This window comes from Accipiter gentilis, chromosome 13, assembly GCF_929443795.1.
Source record: "Accipiter gentilis chromosome 13, bAccGen1.1, whole genome shotgun sequence".
NCBI lineage: Eukaryota > Metazoa > Chordata > Aves > Accipitriformes > Accipitridae > Astur > Astur gentilis.
The window spans coordinates 33,618,032-33,636,994 of NC_064892.1; the positions used below are offsets into that span (position 1 = coordinate 33,618,032).

Below are 18,963 nucleotides of genomic sequence, written 5' to 3' on the forward strand. Positions count from 1 at the left end.
TCCTCTGCAATTTGTTTTCCTTCCTGTCCTGCGGTCCCATGTAAAGGACCACGAGAGGACCTCCCCCCGCACCCCCTTTGTCTTTCTCCCACACTGTGGCTATCCACAGGGGATATCTCAAAGAATTACCTACCAGTAACAATTGCCACAGGAAAGCCTCTTGCCATATACTGACACAGATTTTTATTTTTTTTTGCTTCAACTTTTTTCTTCTGTTAACCATCTGACAAAGTCATTCCACATCACCCATTTCATGCAGAGATACAAGAACTCTCTGTATTATTTGTTTTTTCAATTATTTACTTGATTTTTTTATATCTCCCCTAGGCAAAATGCATGCTTGCTATTTGCTCTGCATACCATATCTTTCTGCAGCTTTTAAGTTGAGGCTGATAGTATGTTTACCGGTCATCTCTGGAAAGCTATGCCGTTGCATCTAGCTTTTCTCTGGGTCTTGCAGCTATTCTGTATTGAAAGACAACTAAAATACACTGCTTGTCTAATACTGCTTTTCCATTAAAGCGATTGCTGAAGTATCACAGGAATGTTATTCTGATGCCAGGAGGGAGGACGGAGAGGTCCGTACTGATTGCCAATAGGAGGGGAAACAGCCTGTGAGACAATCCCCCTATTAAATGTGGTCTGCAGAATGAAAAGCTTGGGAAGCCTTTCTAAGACTTCACACGTTTAGGCTTTGTGCCTAGGCTTGGGGTCTCAGACATGGAGGTGGTTTCAGAACACTGCACAGGGGGAACCATTTCAGCAAAAATATCCAGATTACCTGGATAATTTATTAAACTGTCTTGGATCTCCATTCACATGCATCTTTATTGGCATGCAACTCCAGCAGAACAGAAGGGACAATTTCTGCCCTGCCCTCCAACCAGCCATTGCTCTGCTTCTGAGGTTTCAGGGACAAGAACAGATAGAGCCCCTGTGAGCATTCCCAAGGCTAACTAGAGGTTTTGTTTCTCCCCTGAGTAAGTGTAATTTTTTGTGCTTCCTGCTTTTACCGTCTTCCCTAATCTTATAAAAACCTTGAAGCAGTAGTATTATAGTCTTGATGGTCTGAAGATATAAACAGCTCAGGATTTGTAGGAACAAGTAATATCTTTTCCTGCAGAAGGACTTGTGTGCCTGAAGGCTTGTCTGTTTTTTTTCCCAACTGTATCAGTTGGTCTAATAAAAGATATTACCTCTCCCTACAAACTTTGCCTTACTTATTAAAACAGTTGCCTCCAGGACACAGAACACTCTTAACTGGGTGGAAAACTACAACGTCAAGGTGATAGAGTGGTGTGATTTCCATGCCCCAAGCCAATTGGCACAAATTAAAACAAGGTGGGATGAACACTGTCCACCCTGATCATTCTGCACATTGTTAGTGTCCTTTTCAGCCCCACTCTACGTCAGTATTTTTGTCTTTCCTAACTCTCAGCTGTATGGGGCAGCTCTTTTCTAACACAGAAACACACACTGGGTAACGTTTTTTGGATGCTACCTCAGTAGAAACAGCAACTCTTACAATATGCCTGATGAAACTTCTCTGTCTTCTGATTTTTTTCTGGGTTGCTGTATCTCTGTACATTATTTTTAGTTTACTGCAGGTGAGCTTGTGGCAGGTGGAAAAAAAAGCCCGGTGTGACTGAGTAGACTGCTTCTCCTTTAAGGATCACTTAAATGTTGACAACTTTGTTACAAATCTTAAAGGATATTTTTCTTTTTAAACTCTCAGGTGAACTTTCTGTGGAAGGCATACAAGACCCATTCCTTGTTAGTGTACATATTATCACAGACCCAGGTGAATCCAAGACTCTTCAGCAAGCCATCGATAAGCTTCTAGCCTGGATCCATCCAGACCTCCAGCTATTTCGAGTCTCAGAAAGACGAGTGCCCAAGAAGCGCAGGAAGCCAGGTAAGGCTGGTGTTTCCCAGCCAGCCCTTGCCGTCATTCTGTTTCTGCAGGAGGAATATGGAGAAGAACCAATCTTGCAGCTCCATGAGACTTTTCAGCGGCCACCTTGGCATTACCACCACACAGAGCGAGTGCATGGGAAGTTCCTCCCTTACATGCCATGCAGCCAGGACTTTTACACTTTGGCTCCAGAGACTCCTCTGTGGGCCATTCGCCCGGTGCACTACGGGAAAGAAATTATCCGCTTCACTATATATTGCAGGAGTGAAAACTTTGTTGACATTTTGAAGTTGTACGAGTTAATACTGAAAAGACCAGTATGTCAGAAAAAAACAGACTTTTGTGTTTTTCCTGTCTATTCTAACATGGAAATAGACATTCAGTTTTCTTTAAAAAAACTTCCAAAGGGCCAGGCACCAATCCCGACAGAGTCAGCAGTGCTGGAGTTCAGAGTAAAAGATGTGGGGCAGCTTGTGCCTCTCTTGCCCAACCCTTGCAGCCCTATCAGTGAAGGCAGGTGGCAGACAGAAGACCATGATGGAAATAGGATCCTTTTGCAGGTAAGTTCAGTACACAGGGAAACAGAAGCACATTTATTGGTTTTGTGCAGGAAAGCTTAACCTGCAGTGGCAGCCAGAAAAGGAGGCTTTTTTTTTTTTTTGCTCTGTCCTAGGAGAAAGAGCCAGGACAGTACCGCTAAAGAAAGACATTGAAGCCTCTTGCTGTGTGTGTAACTAATCAGGAAAGCAGTGGGTGATACTATCCAGATATCAGTCAGCGTCAGTTTATGCAAAGAGTGATGTGAGATGAGGTAGCTGTTTAAAAGAATGAGGAGAGAAGGAATTATGAGCCCAAGTGGAGAAATTATGGCTGATGGGTGTAGTTTTATAAGAAATATGGGCACAGAACTGACAGGGGTTTATAAAATAGCTCTCAGTTATGAGATTTTTATGGAAGACAAGCAGAATTCCTGATGGTACTCATTATTTTCTAGCATCCCAGGGTGACAAACTGCATCTCTCTTTTGCACAGATTATCAGGACAGGGAGAGAGGTGGTGAAGGAAAAGAAATGCACCCTGAAGAGCAGCCTAAGAGGGACATTCCCACAGACTCTCTTTTTGACCTAATCTCAAGTGCTCGTAACCAAGTCCTGAAAGAGAGTTTATTTGTTAGGACATCTGTAGGCACCATATCTGGGCAATGTATCAGCATGCTCTGCTTCACTACACCACGTCTGGGGGAGATAAAGGGAATAACAAGCATCAGCTTTTAATAGCTGCCTGCCCTGCAGAGGGGGTGTCTGTGGCAATCCAGAACCAGGTTAATGTGCGTTCCTGCACTGCAGAGGTATTTATTGCTGCTTAGCATTCGAATCTAGGAGCACAGACCATCACCTTTGGAAGACTGTTGTTCAGATTTCAAAGCAGGGCATTTTTTTAGGGCAAATTGCATTCATGAAGCCTGTCAAATTGTCCGACCTTGTTTCTGTGGAAGAGGCATTGTGGGTGCCATCCTTCCATCCACTGTACGGACCTCCCAGCATGCAGAGAGGTGGCTACACCCCCCTGCAGCACAGTGCCTCTGGGTTTATAGCTCCTGGGACTGAAAATCCAGATACATGGGGCATCTGTGCTCTGGTGAGTCACATCCAGGTGGTGGTGAAACTTTTCAATGCCGCTTTGCAGATGCCACCCACAGAGACACCTCGTGCCAGAGCTGAACAGTACACGTGTAGGGCTCAGGAGGCAATTCAGCTTCCCTGCCCATCTGCCGAGACAGTCACTGATTTGTCAGAGTTACTGCTTCCACTGTAGGCATATCTGTGTTAGCCTGAGATAACTTGTAAACTTAAGCTTACAAGAGCCGTCAGGAAACTTTTACACAGCAACCACACTCACCTACATCCCCTTTTCCCTGTTCTCTTTCAGGAGGTTTCTATTGTGTGATATAACTTTGGTTTATAGGATCTTGCACTGGTTTCAAGTAAATTGAAGGGAAGGGTAAAAAAAAAAAATAGGGTTTCTAAATAAGGCTTTTGATTTCAAAACAGCAAATTTTTAGAAATAACAGATGCCCAGCGGTACAGAGGTAAAGCAAGACTTGCCAAACAGCAGGCTGAGGTAAACCCTGCAAAAAAAATTAGAACAAGATTTTAGCCATATGCACCAAAAGAGAAGAGCAAAAGCCTGCTAAGCATGGCCTCCGAGTGCAATTAATCTTCATTTCTGTTTTCAGTGAGGATGATGATGCTGAATAGGAGGGCAAAATGGCAAATGGGAATGAGGTTACTGAAATGGAAATTATCACACTGGGAGTGTGGTGAAGCAAAAGAAGTTGAATATATGCAAAACGGGGGGAAAACAGAGACTTTGGATCTAATTTACATGATGGTAAAGTCATGAGACTAGTTCCTGGTATACAGGCTTTAAACAACTCTGTACAATCAGAAGTGGAACTTTATAACTAAACTAAAGGGAAAATGCCCTGTTTGTACTCAGATGACTACAAGCCACCAGTGGAACACGGCCATGAAAAGAAAAGTGCAGTTTGTGGTGTGTAACAGCTTTAGTATCCCCTAAGGAGTGTGGGAAGTGCTTATGCCATTGCACAAGGTCCCACAGGCCTCACCAGTCTTCAGCCCTGGGCTCCAGAAAGGTGACTTCAGAGAGGTGTGGGGACAGGTAAGGGCTCTCACCCCATGCAGAGGAATGGAGAGACTGTCTTAGAAACGGAAACTGGAAGAGTAGGGTCATCTGAGCCTAGCCAAAGTAAGTCTGAAGGGAGCTCTGACTGCACTCAGAAAATGTACCAGAAGGTAAATGGCAGGAGCAGGAAAAGGCTGTTTCACTAAATGACTCTTCTGGCACAGGAACAAAAACCTGTCGATAAATAGATTTAAGTTCACAGTTGTACATATTGATGGCCAGCTACATAACAGCCACCCAGCAGGTGCAAACAGGTTAATACTCTAATTGAAGACAGGACGGTCAGTTAAGGAAAACGGATTATAGGATGGAGCATGGGTTGTAGGAAACACTGGATTTGGTGATCCATGGACTCCTTACATTCTTTTAACTCGTACCGAGTTCAAAACAATTATAGTATCTACCTTTTAAAGTAACAGGACTATCTTTTGACTTCTCATGGAGTGCTGCTATTAATATTATCAATGCCACAGCACTGGTTATAACTTTCACTTCTTCCCAGTTATATGAACCCAAACAATGACCTCCTAGTATTTTTCAGCCTGCACATCAGTTGGTACTGAGTTTAATCATCAGAATATTTTTATTTACTTCCTATGGATACCGCACCTTTTTACAGATTAAAATTACCAGTTATACCCAAAATGGTAGATTGACATCCCTGTTAAATTACAGGCAGTGTTTAATGTTTGAAGTTTGAATATACCTCCATGATTAGACTAACGAGATGTGACCTCTGTGTTTTTCTTGGTGTGCTTACAGGGACTTGGATACTTGCCAGGCAGATTGATCCATGTTCTTAACCCATTTTGCAAATGCAATTACCAAGGGGCTTAGATAAAGTCAGTGCAAGAGAAAATAAAGTTATTCATGGGCAGGATAAGTCTGTTTAATACCACACAAACTATTCCTTCATTTGCAAGGAAGCCCTTCAAAATTATTTTGTCACAGTAGCTTTTCCACATTGGCAAGTTAGCTCCAAGGGTGCAGCGATATACCAGCTGAGGCAAAGGCTAAGCCTCAGTTGGCTTTAGCAGGAGCAGGAGCAAGGCTTAAGAGCATGTTTTCATCCGGTGGGAAGACACCCACACTGCTTCACCAGTGCTAAGCCCAGAAGCAGGAGCTCTGGGGAGCTCTTGTCAGAGCAGTGGGAAGAATATGTAAATAATGTAGCTAAGAATATACCATATACTGGTATACTGAATGTACTGCCAGTTTTATAGGTCTTGTCCAAATTCCGGGCTGCCTCTGGGCATAATCCGCACAGAGACAGCTGAAGTGCTAATGAACTTTCACTCCTGGCAGTGCAACGTGGGAAGCGGGAAAGGTTAATAACTGATGGGGCTGGCTCGGCCACGCATGTTTGGGAAGCAGAGCTAGTGAGCAGAGGGAAGAAAGTGCACAGATGGTTTCTTTAAATTATGGGAATGTCTTTGAATAAGGTAGGAAAGGTAAAACAACATTTTGGCAGAATTCTCTAGCTACTCTGCATGAGGGGGGACATACAGGCATACCTGGGAGGAAGGTCGGCAACAGCAAATGAGTATCTCGCCTAGGCAGTGACTTGGTGCTTAAGCACAAGACCTACTGCCATTTTACATGCCAAAGGGTACCTGAGCCACCCAGAAGAGGTGTCCTGGCAGGTTAGACTCAGGACCTACGGGAGGGCTGTGCCCTCCTGGAATGCCAGGCAGGGACCCTAGGAGATACCAGGATGGGCAAAACACTTCTGTTCAGGCACCTGATTCATGCTGTAATAACCAATTTCTTGCTGAAATCCCTCCACCATCTTCAGCACCAAGAAGCAAATAACGTTACCAGAAAGCCAAGACAAATAAAAATCCCAAGAAACGTGTGGTTTGTTACCAGTCTATGCTAATCCTGCTTGAAACAAGGTAGTCAGATCTGGCATTGTAAGGCTTTTATGCCAGTTGTTGTGCTGACGAACCTATACTGTTTATGGGGTGGCTATTTTTTGCCTCGTGTTGCTTTATAGAGCATCCTTGAAATAACAGTGCAAATGTTAACTGATCACAGCTTTTAGTTAGAGGAATTTTTTTAGCTGATTTGCTGAGTTAATCGGCCAATGTTCTTCTTACCTATACTGGGCAACCATAATCTTGAGTTCAGAAGTGGTATAATTATATTTAGGAAACATGGTTTATTATCTGAAGCTTTGGTTCTGAGAGAAGATTGCTTGTAGACTCAGCCATTGAGAATGGTTAACCTGCTGCTGCGCTACCTGCAAGCTCAGGTCTTTGCTACCTTGGAGTTTTCTCCATTGCTTGGTGTTCAAAGTGAGTACTGTAGATCTATGGTCAGGCAGTAGTCATCCCCTAATGGTTTCATGAGGTCAGCTGCAGTCATTTATGTACAAGATGAGTATGTTACTGTTGCATACATCCTTGGAGTTGCCAGAAGTCAGTCTGGGGGGTGCAGATGTCTGCCAGCTGCATGCATAAAGGCATTCTGTGCTAGGCACTTGCAGTGCAAAATGCCTGAAGATGGGAAGCAGCATGAAGGTTACATGCCTACACGGACATCGGCAAATATGTTATACAGAAAACAGAATCAAAAGCTTATAGCTAAAAACCTTTTTGTTTATTCAGTGTGTTATATACAAGTGTCTGTGAGACTCGTGAACTCTTCTCTTCATCCCCTTTTATCTGGGGCCACAAGGAGAACAAAAGTGCCTTTATTTGCCTCAGCTTATTTAAAACATGTACGTATCTGTGTGAAAAGTCTGGTTGTAGTCAAACCTCATGCTCAAGATACCTGAACACAGTAATCAGGGAGAGAGATTTTTCCGTGTTGCACAACTGACCCAATGTGTTTTAGGGAGAGGAGGCAGTGCCCTCGTACAGAGTGCTGGGAGACTGGCCGTAACTGGAGCGAGGAGCTGGGACAAGAGGACTCGGACAATGCAGAAAATACCCCACCGTAGATATATGGGCTGCAAGGGTGGGTATTACTGAGCTGCTGAGGTCAAAATAATTACCAGATCTGAGGTTAGGACAAAGCTTTTCCTTTTCCTCTCCCAGCCCCAGCTGAGACTAAAGGAAACATTTGCAGCTCGAGGAATGGTTTGTCTCTTGAGCTTATATTGGCGCAGGAGAGGCAAATCTTGGAGGCTCAGGGTCCACTCCCGTTTCTGTTGAGAGGTTTAGGACACATATCAGTGTGGTCACTATTGCATTTACTTCAGCTGACCCAGCAAACCCTTGCAGACCTCACCTGGCTCTGCATTTCCTCTCTCCAACACAAAGCAGTGTTTCTTTTCCTTCCCTTAGTTTCCAGTTTGGGTGCTTTGATGGTAATCCAGCATTCATATGATCTTGATGAACATGTAAATTGTCTCGGAGCACTAGTCTGCTGCCATTTTAGGGGCCCTGGGCTTTGTGGCACCTCTGTCTTATGCCCCTGCGTAAAGCATACAGCAGTTTAGTCTCCTGAAAACTGAAATGCTTTCATCTGCCTAAAGTGTCAGCAGGCTCAGTAAAGAAATGGCTTAATGATTTGTAAAATGATGAACACAAGGTCAGGCTGGATGATATAATGTACCCCTGTAGTCTTAAATGCAGTTAAATCATTTTGTCCCTGTTACTCAAAGCATTACCAACTACAAACTCTGGGAAATAAGGGAAAGAAAGCGCAGTCCCACTGCTGCAGTCTTGAGTCACTATAGTTAAGTACAAGTAGAAGAGAGAAAGGTGAGCAAGTAAACCAGGAAGCAGAGAAGGTAAAAAGAAAAGACAAAAACAGGCAAAGAGAGGGCACTTTTTCAGAGAACAGTTTGGTCTGCAAGAAGAACAATAGAGGTGAGAAAAGAGCTTCGAGCTTGCTTGAATTAATAGTGCAGATAGAGCAGATGTGAACGCAAAGAGGAAGAAAGGCAAGAAAAGCATGAAGGACAAGCAAGGATGTATACAGGGCACCTTTACAAAAATTACTTTTAGTTTCTGTTGAAACTGGTGAAAAGGACAGACTTTTGGAGTAAAAATTGACTCAATCAAGGGAGGTGTCTTAAGCTGATTTAATTAATCTGTAAGTCTAATACTAGCCTCCTGTTTTTAAAAATCTTCTACTGTATTTTTCCTTTCCTTTTAGTGCCATAGGTGTTTGGTTCTTCTGAGTGCTAATGATTGATTGGTTTTGGGGGGCACACAGCGAATCAGTCAGTAACTCAAATAGGAAGAGATTTTTCAGTTGTTTTTCTTCATCCTAAGGTACTTTCTCTCTTTGCTGTTAATGCAGTTATGTTTCATGGCATAGTAAGATTGCTGATGACTCTATACACGCAGCAAAAACTCTTGAGCGTGAATATATTTAGCATTACAAGGCACCCACCTGTTATAATTTTGTAAACATGGTACATGCCACTTTTCAAATATGTTCAATTCAATTTTAAATCAAATTTATACATTTTGCCTTTTGATATGCTGCCCTTCTGAATACATTTTACCTTTCAAGTAAGACTTATTATAGTGATACTGTAACCTCTGCCAATTTTTCTTGTGTTGATTTTTTTTTTTTTTTGCCTGGATCAATCCCACTGGTTTTAATACAATTAAACAAACACCATCGCACTCCTGTTGAGCAAGGCAGGCAAAATCTGGGCTCGAGCTGGTGATGTCATTGCCATGCTCACTGTTTGGCTGGGTTCTGACCTCAGTGGAGCCTTGCTGGCCATGCTTAATACAGATAATGCGTAATGAGATCACTATCTGCTTGCTTAAAAAGCAGATAACTTAAAATAGACTGCAGGAGCACTGAGGGATTTTTTGTGTCAGGTATAGGCAGCCCAAGTGAAGTCAAAAGTGCATTTCTGCGAGGTTCGCCCCAAGTTGTTTATGGCGTTCCCGGATATTCGTCATGAAATTCTTCTGCAGGCCATTGTAATACACACAGAGTCTAAATCCCTCCAGGCTTCACAAAGATTTGTGCAGAGATTATAAATGAGCAGCAGATTAGCACCAGATGAAAAAATCTGCTCTGTTAGAGAGCTAATCTGTTCAGTCAATGGCCGGGTTTGTTGTGCGTCTTTGTGGCGAGGTCTGACAAATCTCTCTCCCAGTATTTGGAATTTCAGTCCGAATCAATGTGTTGGTTTGGATCGAGTCTTTGTCAGCTCAGATGGCTGACCCCCTCTCCAGCATCTCTGCCGCGCTTGTGCCTGATGCGGGCAGCATGGCTATAGCAGGCAGGGCTCTGCCAGGCTGCAGCGAGGTAACAGGCGATGCAGAAAGCAAGCTGTGAGAGGGCTGAAGATAAGGACTTAAAAAAGAAAAGAATTCAGAAAATTAAAGCAGATGCAACTGCTTCCAAAGCCAAGGGCAGAACTGAGGAGGTGAGAGAAGGCTGTTCTGCTGAAAAGAGTAGCTGCCTGTGCATCACACTGTTCTCAAGGCACAAAAATAGTTCTTGCTGTTTTCAGCATCCCACAGCACAAAGGGAAGTGGAAGATGGGGATCTCCTGCTTGCTTGTCGTGGTTTCTCCTGCGAGCGGTCACACCTGGAAATCCAGTTTGAACTTGGTGGGACTGTCAGGCACTGTAAGGTTAAAACAAAGAGGAGCGATCTCACAAATGCACAGGCTGCATGCAGTTCTCCGTATGCCATGCCAGGGTGGTACGAGGGAGTACGGTCAGTGGCCTTGGCACAGGACTAGGAGCTAATTTTGCCCGAGTTTTAATCCTGGCTAAACCATTGAATCCTCTCTGTGATCTCTGACAAGCTACAGAATGTAGATATAGAAAAGTCTTATTAGTCCACATAATCCAGTTCTCTACAATATAGAATTAGCCTGTAATCTTTATTCACTAGTATTTCATGAGATGGAGCTTCTGACACTCCACCTGTAGAACAGTTGTACAGTCTGATATTCTCACAGTCAGAAAACTCTTCAGTTATGTTGTTTTAAGATTAAAGTATTAAAAAAATCTCCTCCTATTATTTCCCCTTTCTCCCCATATCATGAAGAGCAGCACTGGAAAATAGGTCTTGTAAATCGTAACACATCTAAACAAAAAAGATTGAGGTAAACAATTCCTCCTATAAACAGAGCTGTTCAGATATAAGCTGTGTTAGTGATGTCTCTTGGCTGCCCTGCAGGCAGCCAGCCTAAGGTCAGGCTGTACTTGTCCCCTTCTCCTTACTGATCCACTGTTAACCTCCTGCCAGGCCAACGGGGCTTGACCAGGAGCTGTGACCCAGTAGCAGGAATAACAGCAAATACCTTGTATAAAATGAAATGCTCTTACCTCTCCACAGGAACATTAGAAGAGCTAGGAAAAAAGTTTAAAATAACAAAACCCTAAAACTAATGTCTTACCTAAAGTAGATTTTTCTTGTTAGTGTAAGCATGTTTCAGTTAGGCAGGTACTTACAGCTATTCAGCTGCACAGGGCAGGTTGCCCCTTCCAAGTGCTCCCTCTTAGAAGTGCATTTCCCCTTTCTTTGAGTCTCTACTTTGTACCTGCATTTTGGTTAGAAAGTTCCTCCATGAGAGCCCCCAGGGTTTCTAGCAGGAGTGCTTCATCTCACCTCATCCATTTATCCTGGTGTTGCCCTCTGCTCCACACCCCTGTAGGCGATGCCTCGGGTAAGCATCCTCCTGAGTACTGGTAATTTGGTCGCACCTGTAGGCACTGTGTTGCATACCTACAGTGCAAAGCTAACGCGAGCTGATTTAAACTGGAGGGTTCATAAATATTAGAAAGGGCTCAAACAGCTATTCTTTTGTCTGTGCTTTATTCCCCAAATGCTTAAGACTTTACCTGTATTAAGAAATTAAACGTGCCCAGGAGCATTCCCAGGCACTGAAATCCCTGACGTGGAGCGGCCCGTGCGTGTGCTTGCAGGCCAGGCAGGGTACAGTAGATGCCTCCAATCAGAAGACTGAATGAGACCCAGTATCTCTCACTAATGGTGGCCTGAGAGACCAAATTAAATTACTTTTTCTTTGGAACATGTGTCAAAAGTTATGTCAACAAATAAGAATAACAAATTGTTACCATCATCTAAATACATGAGACTTTTACCAGTGTGCAAAATACCTCCTCTATACCCCAAAGCAAAATGAACACACGGGAGTTCTCTCTGCAGGATTTGGTTCAGCTCCAGGTTGTAGACACCTAAAACTGATGTCCAACTGCAGGTATTTTTGTGTGAGCTACAGTCTGTGTTCTCACATGGGTATGTACTCAGTACAGCCCAAGGACCTAGAAAGCAATTCAGCCGCAGGAATTTTCTTCAGGGAAGGCTGAACTGCTCTCTGGACTCCATTGGTTGTATTAACTAGACAACTAAATCCTACCCGCGGTGTCTGTGGGCTCTGTCATATACATGCAGACAGATATCTGGTCTGTGCAAGGTAAAGGCAAGGCTCTCGTACTGCCCGCAGAACTCTCCCCAGTGCAAGCGCCAGGTCTGTCCCCAAAAGCCTTCTGTTTTCAAGTGCGGTTTTGTCCGAGTTGTTACCGAGTGTTCCCAGTGGTCTCAAAGGCCTCCTTACTTTTTCACCTACAAGAAGACTGCACTTGCTTGTATCCTTGGTTTCTTTGATTGGTTGATCTGCCGGTTATCAACTAAGTCTGCAAAAGCACAAGAATGTAGCATAAAAACAAGCCATGGTCAGGCAATCCGTGACTTTGAGAGGTAGGAGAAGTGTTCTGGAGGTGCTTCTGTTGATTCACCAAGCGTGGTGGTTGAGTCCATGTAGTGTATCTGACATCAGAGCTGCTGAAGAGAAAAAAAATAGCACCTTTGGTTAATGCAAACAAAATATAATGAGGAGTGTTTTCTTCGACAAACCCATCAAAAGAATGTGGTGATTTGGTTGTGTACTTTCAGCATGTCATATTGTTATTGCTGGGGTATCCGGAAATGTCTTCAGTTAAGAAACAGCTGGTAATTTCTTCATGGACACAAGCCTTTTATCTTGCCGAGTAATTTTTTAAACAAATTAATCCATGTATTGCACAAATAAAATAATGCTGAGTGTAGAGGTCTAAAGTGATTTCTGGTTAATGTTTTGTTGACCATTTGACTCATTTTATTTGAGTCTTTTGTACTCTGTTTCTTATCAGTTAATGAAACTGGTATACTACTGTGGTTAATTTCCCCATTAATTAATTTAATTCTTTATGGCATTAAGGAAAACAAGCTTTTTTATATTATATTATACAGAAATAGGTTATGAATTAATATACGTCATTACAGATACATTGGTATATATATATAGCTACAACACCTAAGTGAACTCCTATGGTTTGGCTGTCCTATAAATCACCTCTAGCTAGGCAATCACGAATAAGCAAAACATTTTTTGCAGATGTGAAAATCCTTTTTTGCCTATAAAATCCTGGCAATAAAAACCAGAAGATGGTTATGACAGATCTGGGTCACTAAGACAATGTGATGTGCACTAGCAAGATGTCAGAAGCAGCAATGTATGGAATTCTTTTAGAGGCAGGGGATACAAAGGACCTCCTTGGCTGCCAGGTCTCATCTCTTTCTGTCATGTCGTATAATCTCTTTGGTAAAATGATCAAGCTCCATCTTTATCCATTACTCGCCTCAGAAGACTCTTCTACTTCTGTTGTGATTAGAAACCTTTTATTAGTTTGCGATTCAGGTTTTTTAATGGATAGTTCATCTTTTTTTTTTTTTTCTTCTTGTGCCTGCATCTTTTCCCGTTTCAGTTTTTTCTTTTTCACATAGGCATGATTAGAGCCACGCGCAGCATTCTGGATGAGGCCTTAGCAGTGTTGTCCACAGTACATTAATACTTTTTTAACTCACTTGAGACTGCCTGGAATCGTGCTTGTCACTTTAATAGCACATAGTGAACAAGATACCTGGTTCTTTCTCCTCTGTTGTTTCCAGCTGACAAGTCCCGTAGCTGAAATTGTTGTTTATTCTCAAGGGTATAATCCTGCACTTTTTCCCTAGTTCCTGTCCCTTTGGGGACAGAAATTTAGCATTTTGCATTATGTGAGAAATTCCAGTAAGAAGATTTTGAATTAAATTAATTATATTTTTAAAATATAGGCATTACCGAGACAAGTGGGATGATGGAAAACCTTACGATTGCTCGGACAGTAGGGCCTCAGTTCAGCTAGCCACACATCAGTGTCTAACCCATAGGAAGACCACCTGGCCCCCAGCTGCTTCTTGGGAAGGACATTGGCTCCCCATTTGTCACAGCTGCTGTCCCTGTGCAAACGCTCAAGTATCCGGCAGGCAGACAACTGAATCCTGCCCTAGGGGTGAGACTCAGGTCCTGACTCAGATCATAACCATCAGGTTAGGTCTTCAGTCGAGGTGTCTACAGGCAAATTTGATGTTTAAAGCTGTGCTTGAAGTCATTGGGAGCTAGTTAGTAGAGCAAGTGGGTTCTAGAGCGCACTGCTCAGCTAACCAGATGTGAAAGAGAAAATGTGAGAGAGTTGAAAGAAGTAGTAAATTCCCATTGAGATGACAGAGTATGAGGCTGTTTGCTGAAGGGTTTTTGGTGTTTCAGAGGAAAAAGTAAAGACATTTATAAGACAGTAAGGAAGAAATGAGAAATAATAATGATGGTAACATACATCTCTCATTTCTTCATTTTTTTTCTTCAGCTGTCCACTAAGGCAGTAATGTTGGAAGACAGAATATGAATGCATCTGAACAAGTCAATAGGAAGTGAGAATTTTGAGCTAGTGTAATTCAGCCCGCAAGGCAGGGCTCCTCTACCATTTATTCTTGTTGTCTTCAAGGCTTCTTATGTAAATATTTGGGATTTTGGCAGGGTGCTTTCTCTTTGTTATTGAAGTGAAACATTTGCTGCAAGCATAGTGAATGAAGTCTGCTTCATAATTATTTGCAGTAACAACTCAGCAACGGAGACTTACGGTTGTAAGACTGCCAACTCTGTATTAATATGATCTTCTTTTCTCCCTCTCCCGGCTGCAGCAAACACGCAGTTGGTGTAGGAAGACTGCAAAGCAGAATAAGCAACCATATCCATCTGTGTCAACAGATTCCCACTTCACCACTCTGCCAGCCTTTCTTCCTCAGAGCCACCGATCTGTCCCTGAACAACCAAAAGAAATGGATCAAAACAAGGTACATCACGCAAACAGCCTTGGTCATTATCTTGGTTTCTCCCAGCAGGACCTGAGACGCAGTGATCGAGGAGACTTCACACGCAGATCTAGCAGTGCCTCCAGCATTTCGTGGTCATTTCAGCGAAGCAAGTCTCTGTTCTGCTTGCCCACAGTGAACTGCTCCTCAGCCTCAGAGATTTTTCATTTCAGTGAACCATTCCAGTTTTTAAATACTGGCTCACCTGCAAGCAGGTTAAAAACATGGAGATGCAGCCCCAGGCTTAACATTGACGACTTGGAGGGTGCGCAGGAGACTGATGTAGACACAGGGATGAAGCTTTCCTTCTCAGACCTGTCCGTGGTCTCTGCATACTCTGCCCTTAATGGATTTTGCAATGACTTGGAAGCCTCTCTTCCCCCACAGAAACGGGCTCTCAGTAAGGCTAAAGAGGCAGCCACCGGTGGAAGGCCTGCATCAGCCACGTGCAATACCTTTGAGTCAGCTGATGGTTCACTGCCTTCTCTTTCTGATAGGTCTTCCAGCTCATTTGTGTCAGCATCTCTCTCCAAGCAGCCCAAACAGTCCTCAAGAGCAGCTCCTTGTTCTCTGGATGGTCATGGTAGTGTTTGCCCAGCTTCACCAGCGAATGAAGAAGAGTTTTACATCTGAGGTTTATCTTACACCTTCCAGGGCAAACATATTCTACTTGTGAATGACAGCAGTGGGCCCACCTTGAGCTTGCAGAAGGTTCCTCGCTGAGGAGAGGTGATGCAGCAGAGCATGCTAAGTATTTGAAGAAAGCACTCAGATCGCTCAGAGATGGGTGTCCCCAAACTATGTGCAGTAAAGCAGTCTGAGCTGGTGCCCTGTACCTTTCTATTGGAGGAGATGATCAGCACAGAGGCTCGTCCATGGCCGTGCAAGGTGGATGGTCTCTATGACTGACCCTTGGACTGGTGGTGAAGGAAATACCAGAAAAGGCAAATAACAATCCAGTTTTCTCTGGCAGAAAATGAAGAGTAATTTGTGACACCAAACTCCTTTAACATTCCTGAGAAATTCCCTTAATCAGGAAAGATGGGAGGAGAAAGGGGTCTTCTTTCCCTTTCGCAAGTTCCAAAGGCAGCTCAAAGCACAGCAGGTCCCAGTAGCACATCTCCAGGAGAGTCAGGCAAGACATTTCCTGCGAGGACACACACAGATCCTTCTAACCTCGGAGAGCTGGCAGTGCTGAGGCAGGAAAAAGCTTTACTCATCCCAGGGGAAGAGGAAGCTCTGCTACGTCTCTTACTTTGACAGTCCCGGATGCAGAAAGTGCCAAAAGGGAAACCTTACCCAACATTTTCAACCCATCCCCTCAAAAAGCCCATCCTTTCCAGCTGGACAGGAGCCTTGTGGGCTGTTGTCTGAACTGCTTGCGTAGACAGTGGTAACCCAAGTGAACAATGTTTGCTACTTCTAACTCAGGCAATGCAGGGCTTACCTTTTTGGAATACAAAACAAGGAAGACAACCCAGCGTTTTTATATATTGCTACACCACTAGTCCCAAATATATGGCAGCTCCCTGTTTTTAAGGGGTTATTATTTTTCTGTTAAAAATAATTAATGCAGAAACTTATCTTTCATGTTTCCAGTGCAAGCATACTTCTTTCTGAGTAAAACACAATTTTTGTCAAATACCTCTCTCCAAAGGGAGAACAAGTCAAATTTTACTGGTTTTTCAAGTGACGTTTTTAAAATACACATTCTTGATAACTTGTTTTGCTCCAATTAATTTGGTATTTAAAAAAAAAAAAAAGTAAGCAAAAAGCTGTTAAGATGACAGCTGAGTACCATCACCAGGATTTAAGTTGTATATACAGATTGCATCATGCATATTCTGAAAAGTTACATTTTGGGCAGAGAAGTGGTGCTGACTGCAGCTCTGGTCTAGCCAGTGAGACAATGACCATGTTCAAAGGTGTTATGTATAATGCTGTATGTAAGCTATATACAGGTACAGATGCTGAAGACCTACCATGATGGCATTGTGGTGGATGGAATAAAAGTGCATTTGTGGAGAAAAATGTTTGCTATATTACCAGGTAGTTTTACTCAGAAGAATTGCTGCTTTGAAAAAAAATAAAACAACAAAAAACAAACAAACAAACAAACAAAAACACCAAAAAAAGCACACACAAACTCTAAATAATAGTTACAAAAAGTGGAACAGCTCTCCTGGCCCATTTAAGTAACTGCACAGTTTGTACAAACAATTCTGGAAGAAAGCTTGGGGGAAATTGAGTACGGGTTTATCCTTGAGGAGGGGGGATCCCATTAAACCTGCACCCCCAACCCAGAAGAGGCCAGAGGGATAGTCAAGAGTCAGGATGCTTCTCCTCAAGGCTTCTTCCTTTTGCTGTCATTTTCTGCACACAGGGAAAGAGGCATCAGGCTGAAGTCCCAGTCTCCTCTTTGTCAGATGCTATCATAGCACGTACCCGAGGCAGACCTTGTCTTTTGTGCTAAAAACAATGTATAAATAGGAAAATCTTTTCAAGCTATAAGAGCACAGGAGGGTATCGGCCTCCTCCTGCCCTCCAAACTGTTCGGGCTTACTGCAGTTTTGGGTAAACTGTTCTCTTAAGAAATGTCTGGGACCAGAAATAGCACCAATGGAGGATTTGTCATGGCATGCATGTGTTTACCTGCTCTACACTCCTTCAGAGTCCACGTAGTCTTTCCTCTGACTTTCGTGGCCTCTGGATCAAGGCCCCTCTGAACACAGCAGACCCGATTTATCCAAAATTGTGGTCCATGTTATTGCTTGTACCTGGTCAAAATCCTTGTGAAACACTGTGAGGCCAGACCAGCAGCTTTTTTTTCCATCAGCTTGCAATTCACCATACAAACAGCAATGCCTAGGACAGTCAGGCTCTGCAAGTTTAAACTTATGATTCAATATTTTCTGTCATATTCATGGTAGTACAAAAATAAATGATGGAATAGCATTGTATATTTATGGGACAGCCATTTTATCACACTAGACACTTGCAGATAGGACAACCAACAGGATAAATTTGGTTCAAGTCTGTGAAAGACTTTAGTATTCATTATTTGGAACAGGAAAAAAAAAGCCTTTTCACAATATTTTAATAATATAGATAACATTTGATCTGAACATGAGATCAAAAACTAGTTTGAGCTGATGTGTCTGTCTGATCCTGGAATCACGCCAACATCCAGGCTCCTGACAAAAGCTGATTGGGGCTTTTAACGAAGAGGAGGCTTTGAAACATCTTTCTGCCTGGAGTGTGCCTCTGCAAGAAGGAGTTCAGCAGGTCTGGGAGCCATCTCCTGGCGCAGTGGGACGCACTGGTCCTGGAGATCTGCAAACAAGCACAGGAGAGCTCCAGTGTCAATCGTGAGGCTCACGCGTGGCATTAACCGGCAGCTCTGCAAACATCTCGGCTCCAGGTTTTACCACGTTAATCCTAATGGGAAGAAAGCCAAATGAGCTTCCATGGGCTCTGAGTTGATGCTGTTTCCACTGGTTCTGTCTCCAAGTCTTTCGGTTCTGTTTACTGATACTTAAATAGAAATGAAAGGTTTAATTGTTTACATTCATGGTGCTTGTAACCAAATGTTGGAATAACTGAGTGTCCTGCTGTCAGGAAAAACAGAGGTGATGATAGTGTACAGAAAACTTTGTGTCTATAATAGAGACAGACAGGTTTTTGAAGAGTGTTTCACTGAAGGTAGGCTTCATTAATTCTCTTCGTATTATTCAAGAAGGGGCTGATCTCTTCAGAGAGTTGAATATGCACAAGTTTCATGTCATTTACTTATCGTTTTGCCACATTGTCCAAATTATGGACAATGTCTTTTGAGAACTGCAGGTTTTCCCTGAACTTTCTCTCCTTCTCACCCCAGAATGCATTGTTTCTGTGAAATAAAATAGAGATGAAAACTCAGTTGTGCTTAACCATTTATGAAGTATTGCAGACTCACAGACTATCTTAACTAGGCTTCAGAATGACTGCAGTGACACAAGCTCTCCAGCTCTTGGCAGTGTGTGTCGGTGGGATAATTACAAAATAAACATAGCAAAAATATTTTTGTATTGGACTCAGCTTTGCCTCTGCAGACCGGATCTTTTGATTCTTACTGCAGTGTTGTAAATCATTTGCTCCAGTAAAGCTGAATGATAAAATAAGAGCTGTGACACATATTGGTAATCTTGCGTGCTTAAATCCCATCTTGCTTTGTTTCA

General features: G+C 43.0%; 1 protein-coding gene across 1 annotated transcript in view; it reads left to right on the plus strand.

Moving 5' to 3' along the window:
• FAM124A (family with sequence similarity 124 member A) overlaps positions 1-18,741 on the plus strand; it is a 44,812-nt gene extending 26,071 nt beyond the window's left edge. Inside the window, exons 3-4 of the mRNA XM_049815871.1 lie at positions 1,736-2,475; positions 14,576-18,741. Of these exons, the coding sequence (XP_049671828.1) occupies positions 1,736-2,475; positions 14,576-15,379 (1,544 nt within the window). The 3' untranslated portion in view covers positions 15,380-18,741. The remainder of the gene's footprint in view (positions 1-1,735; positions 2,476-14,575) is intronic.
• Positions 18,742-18,963: the final 222 nt, after the last annotated feature.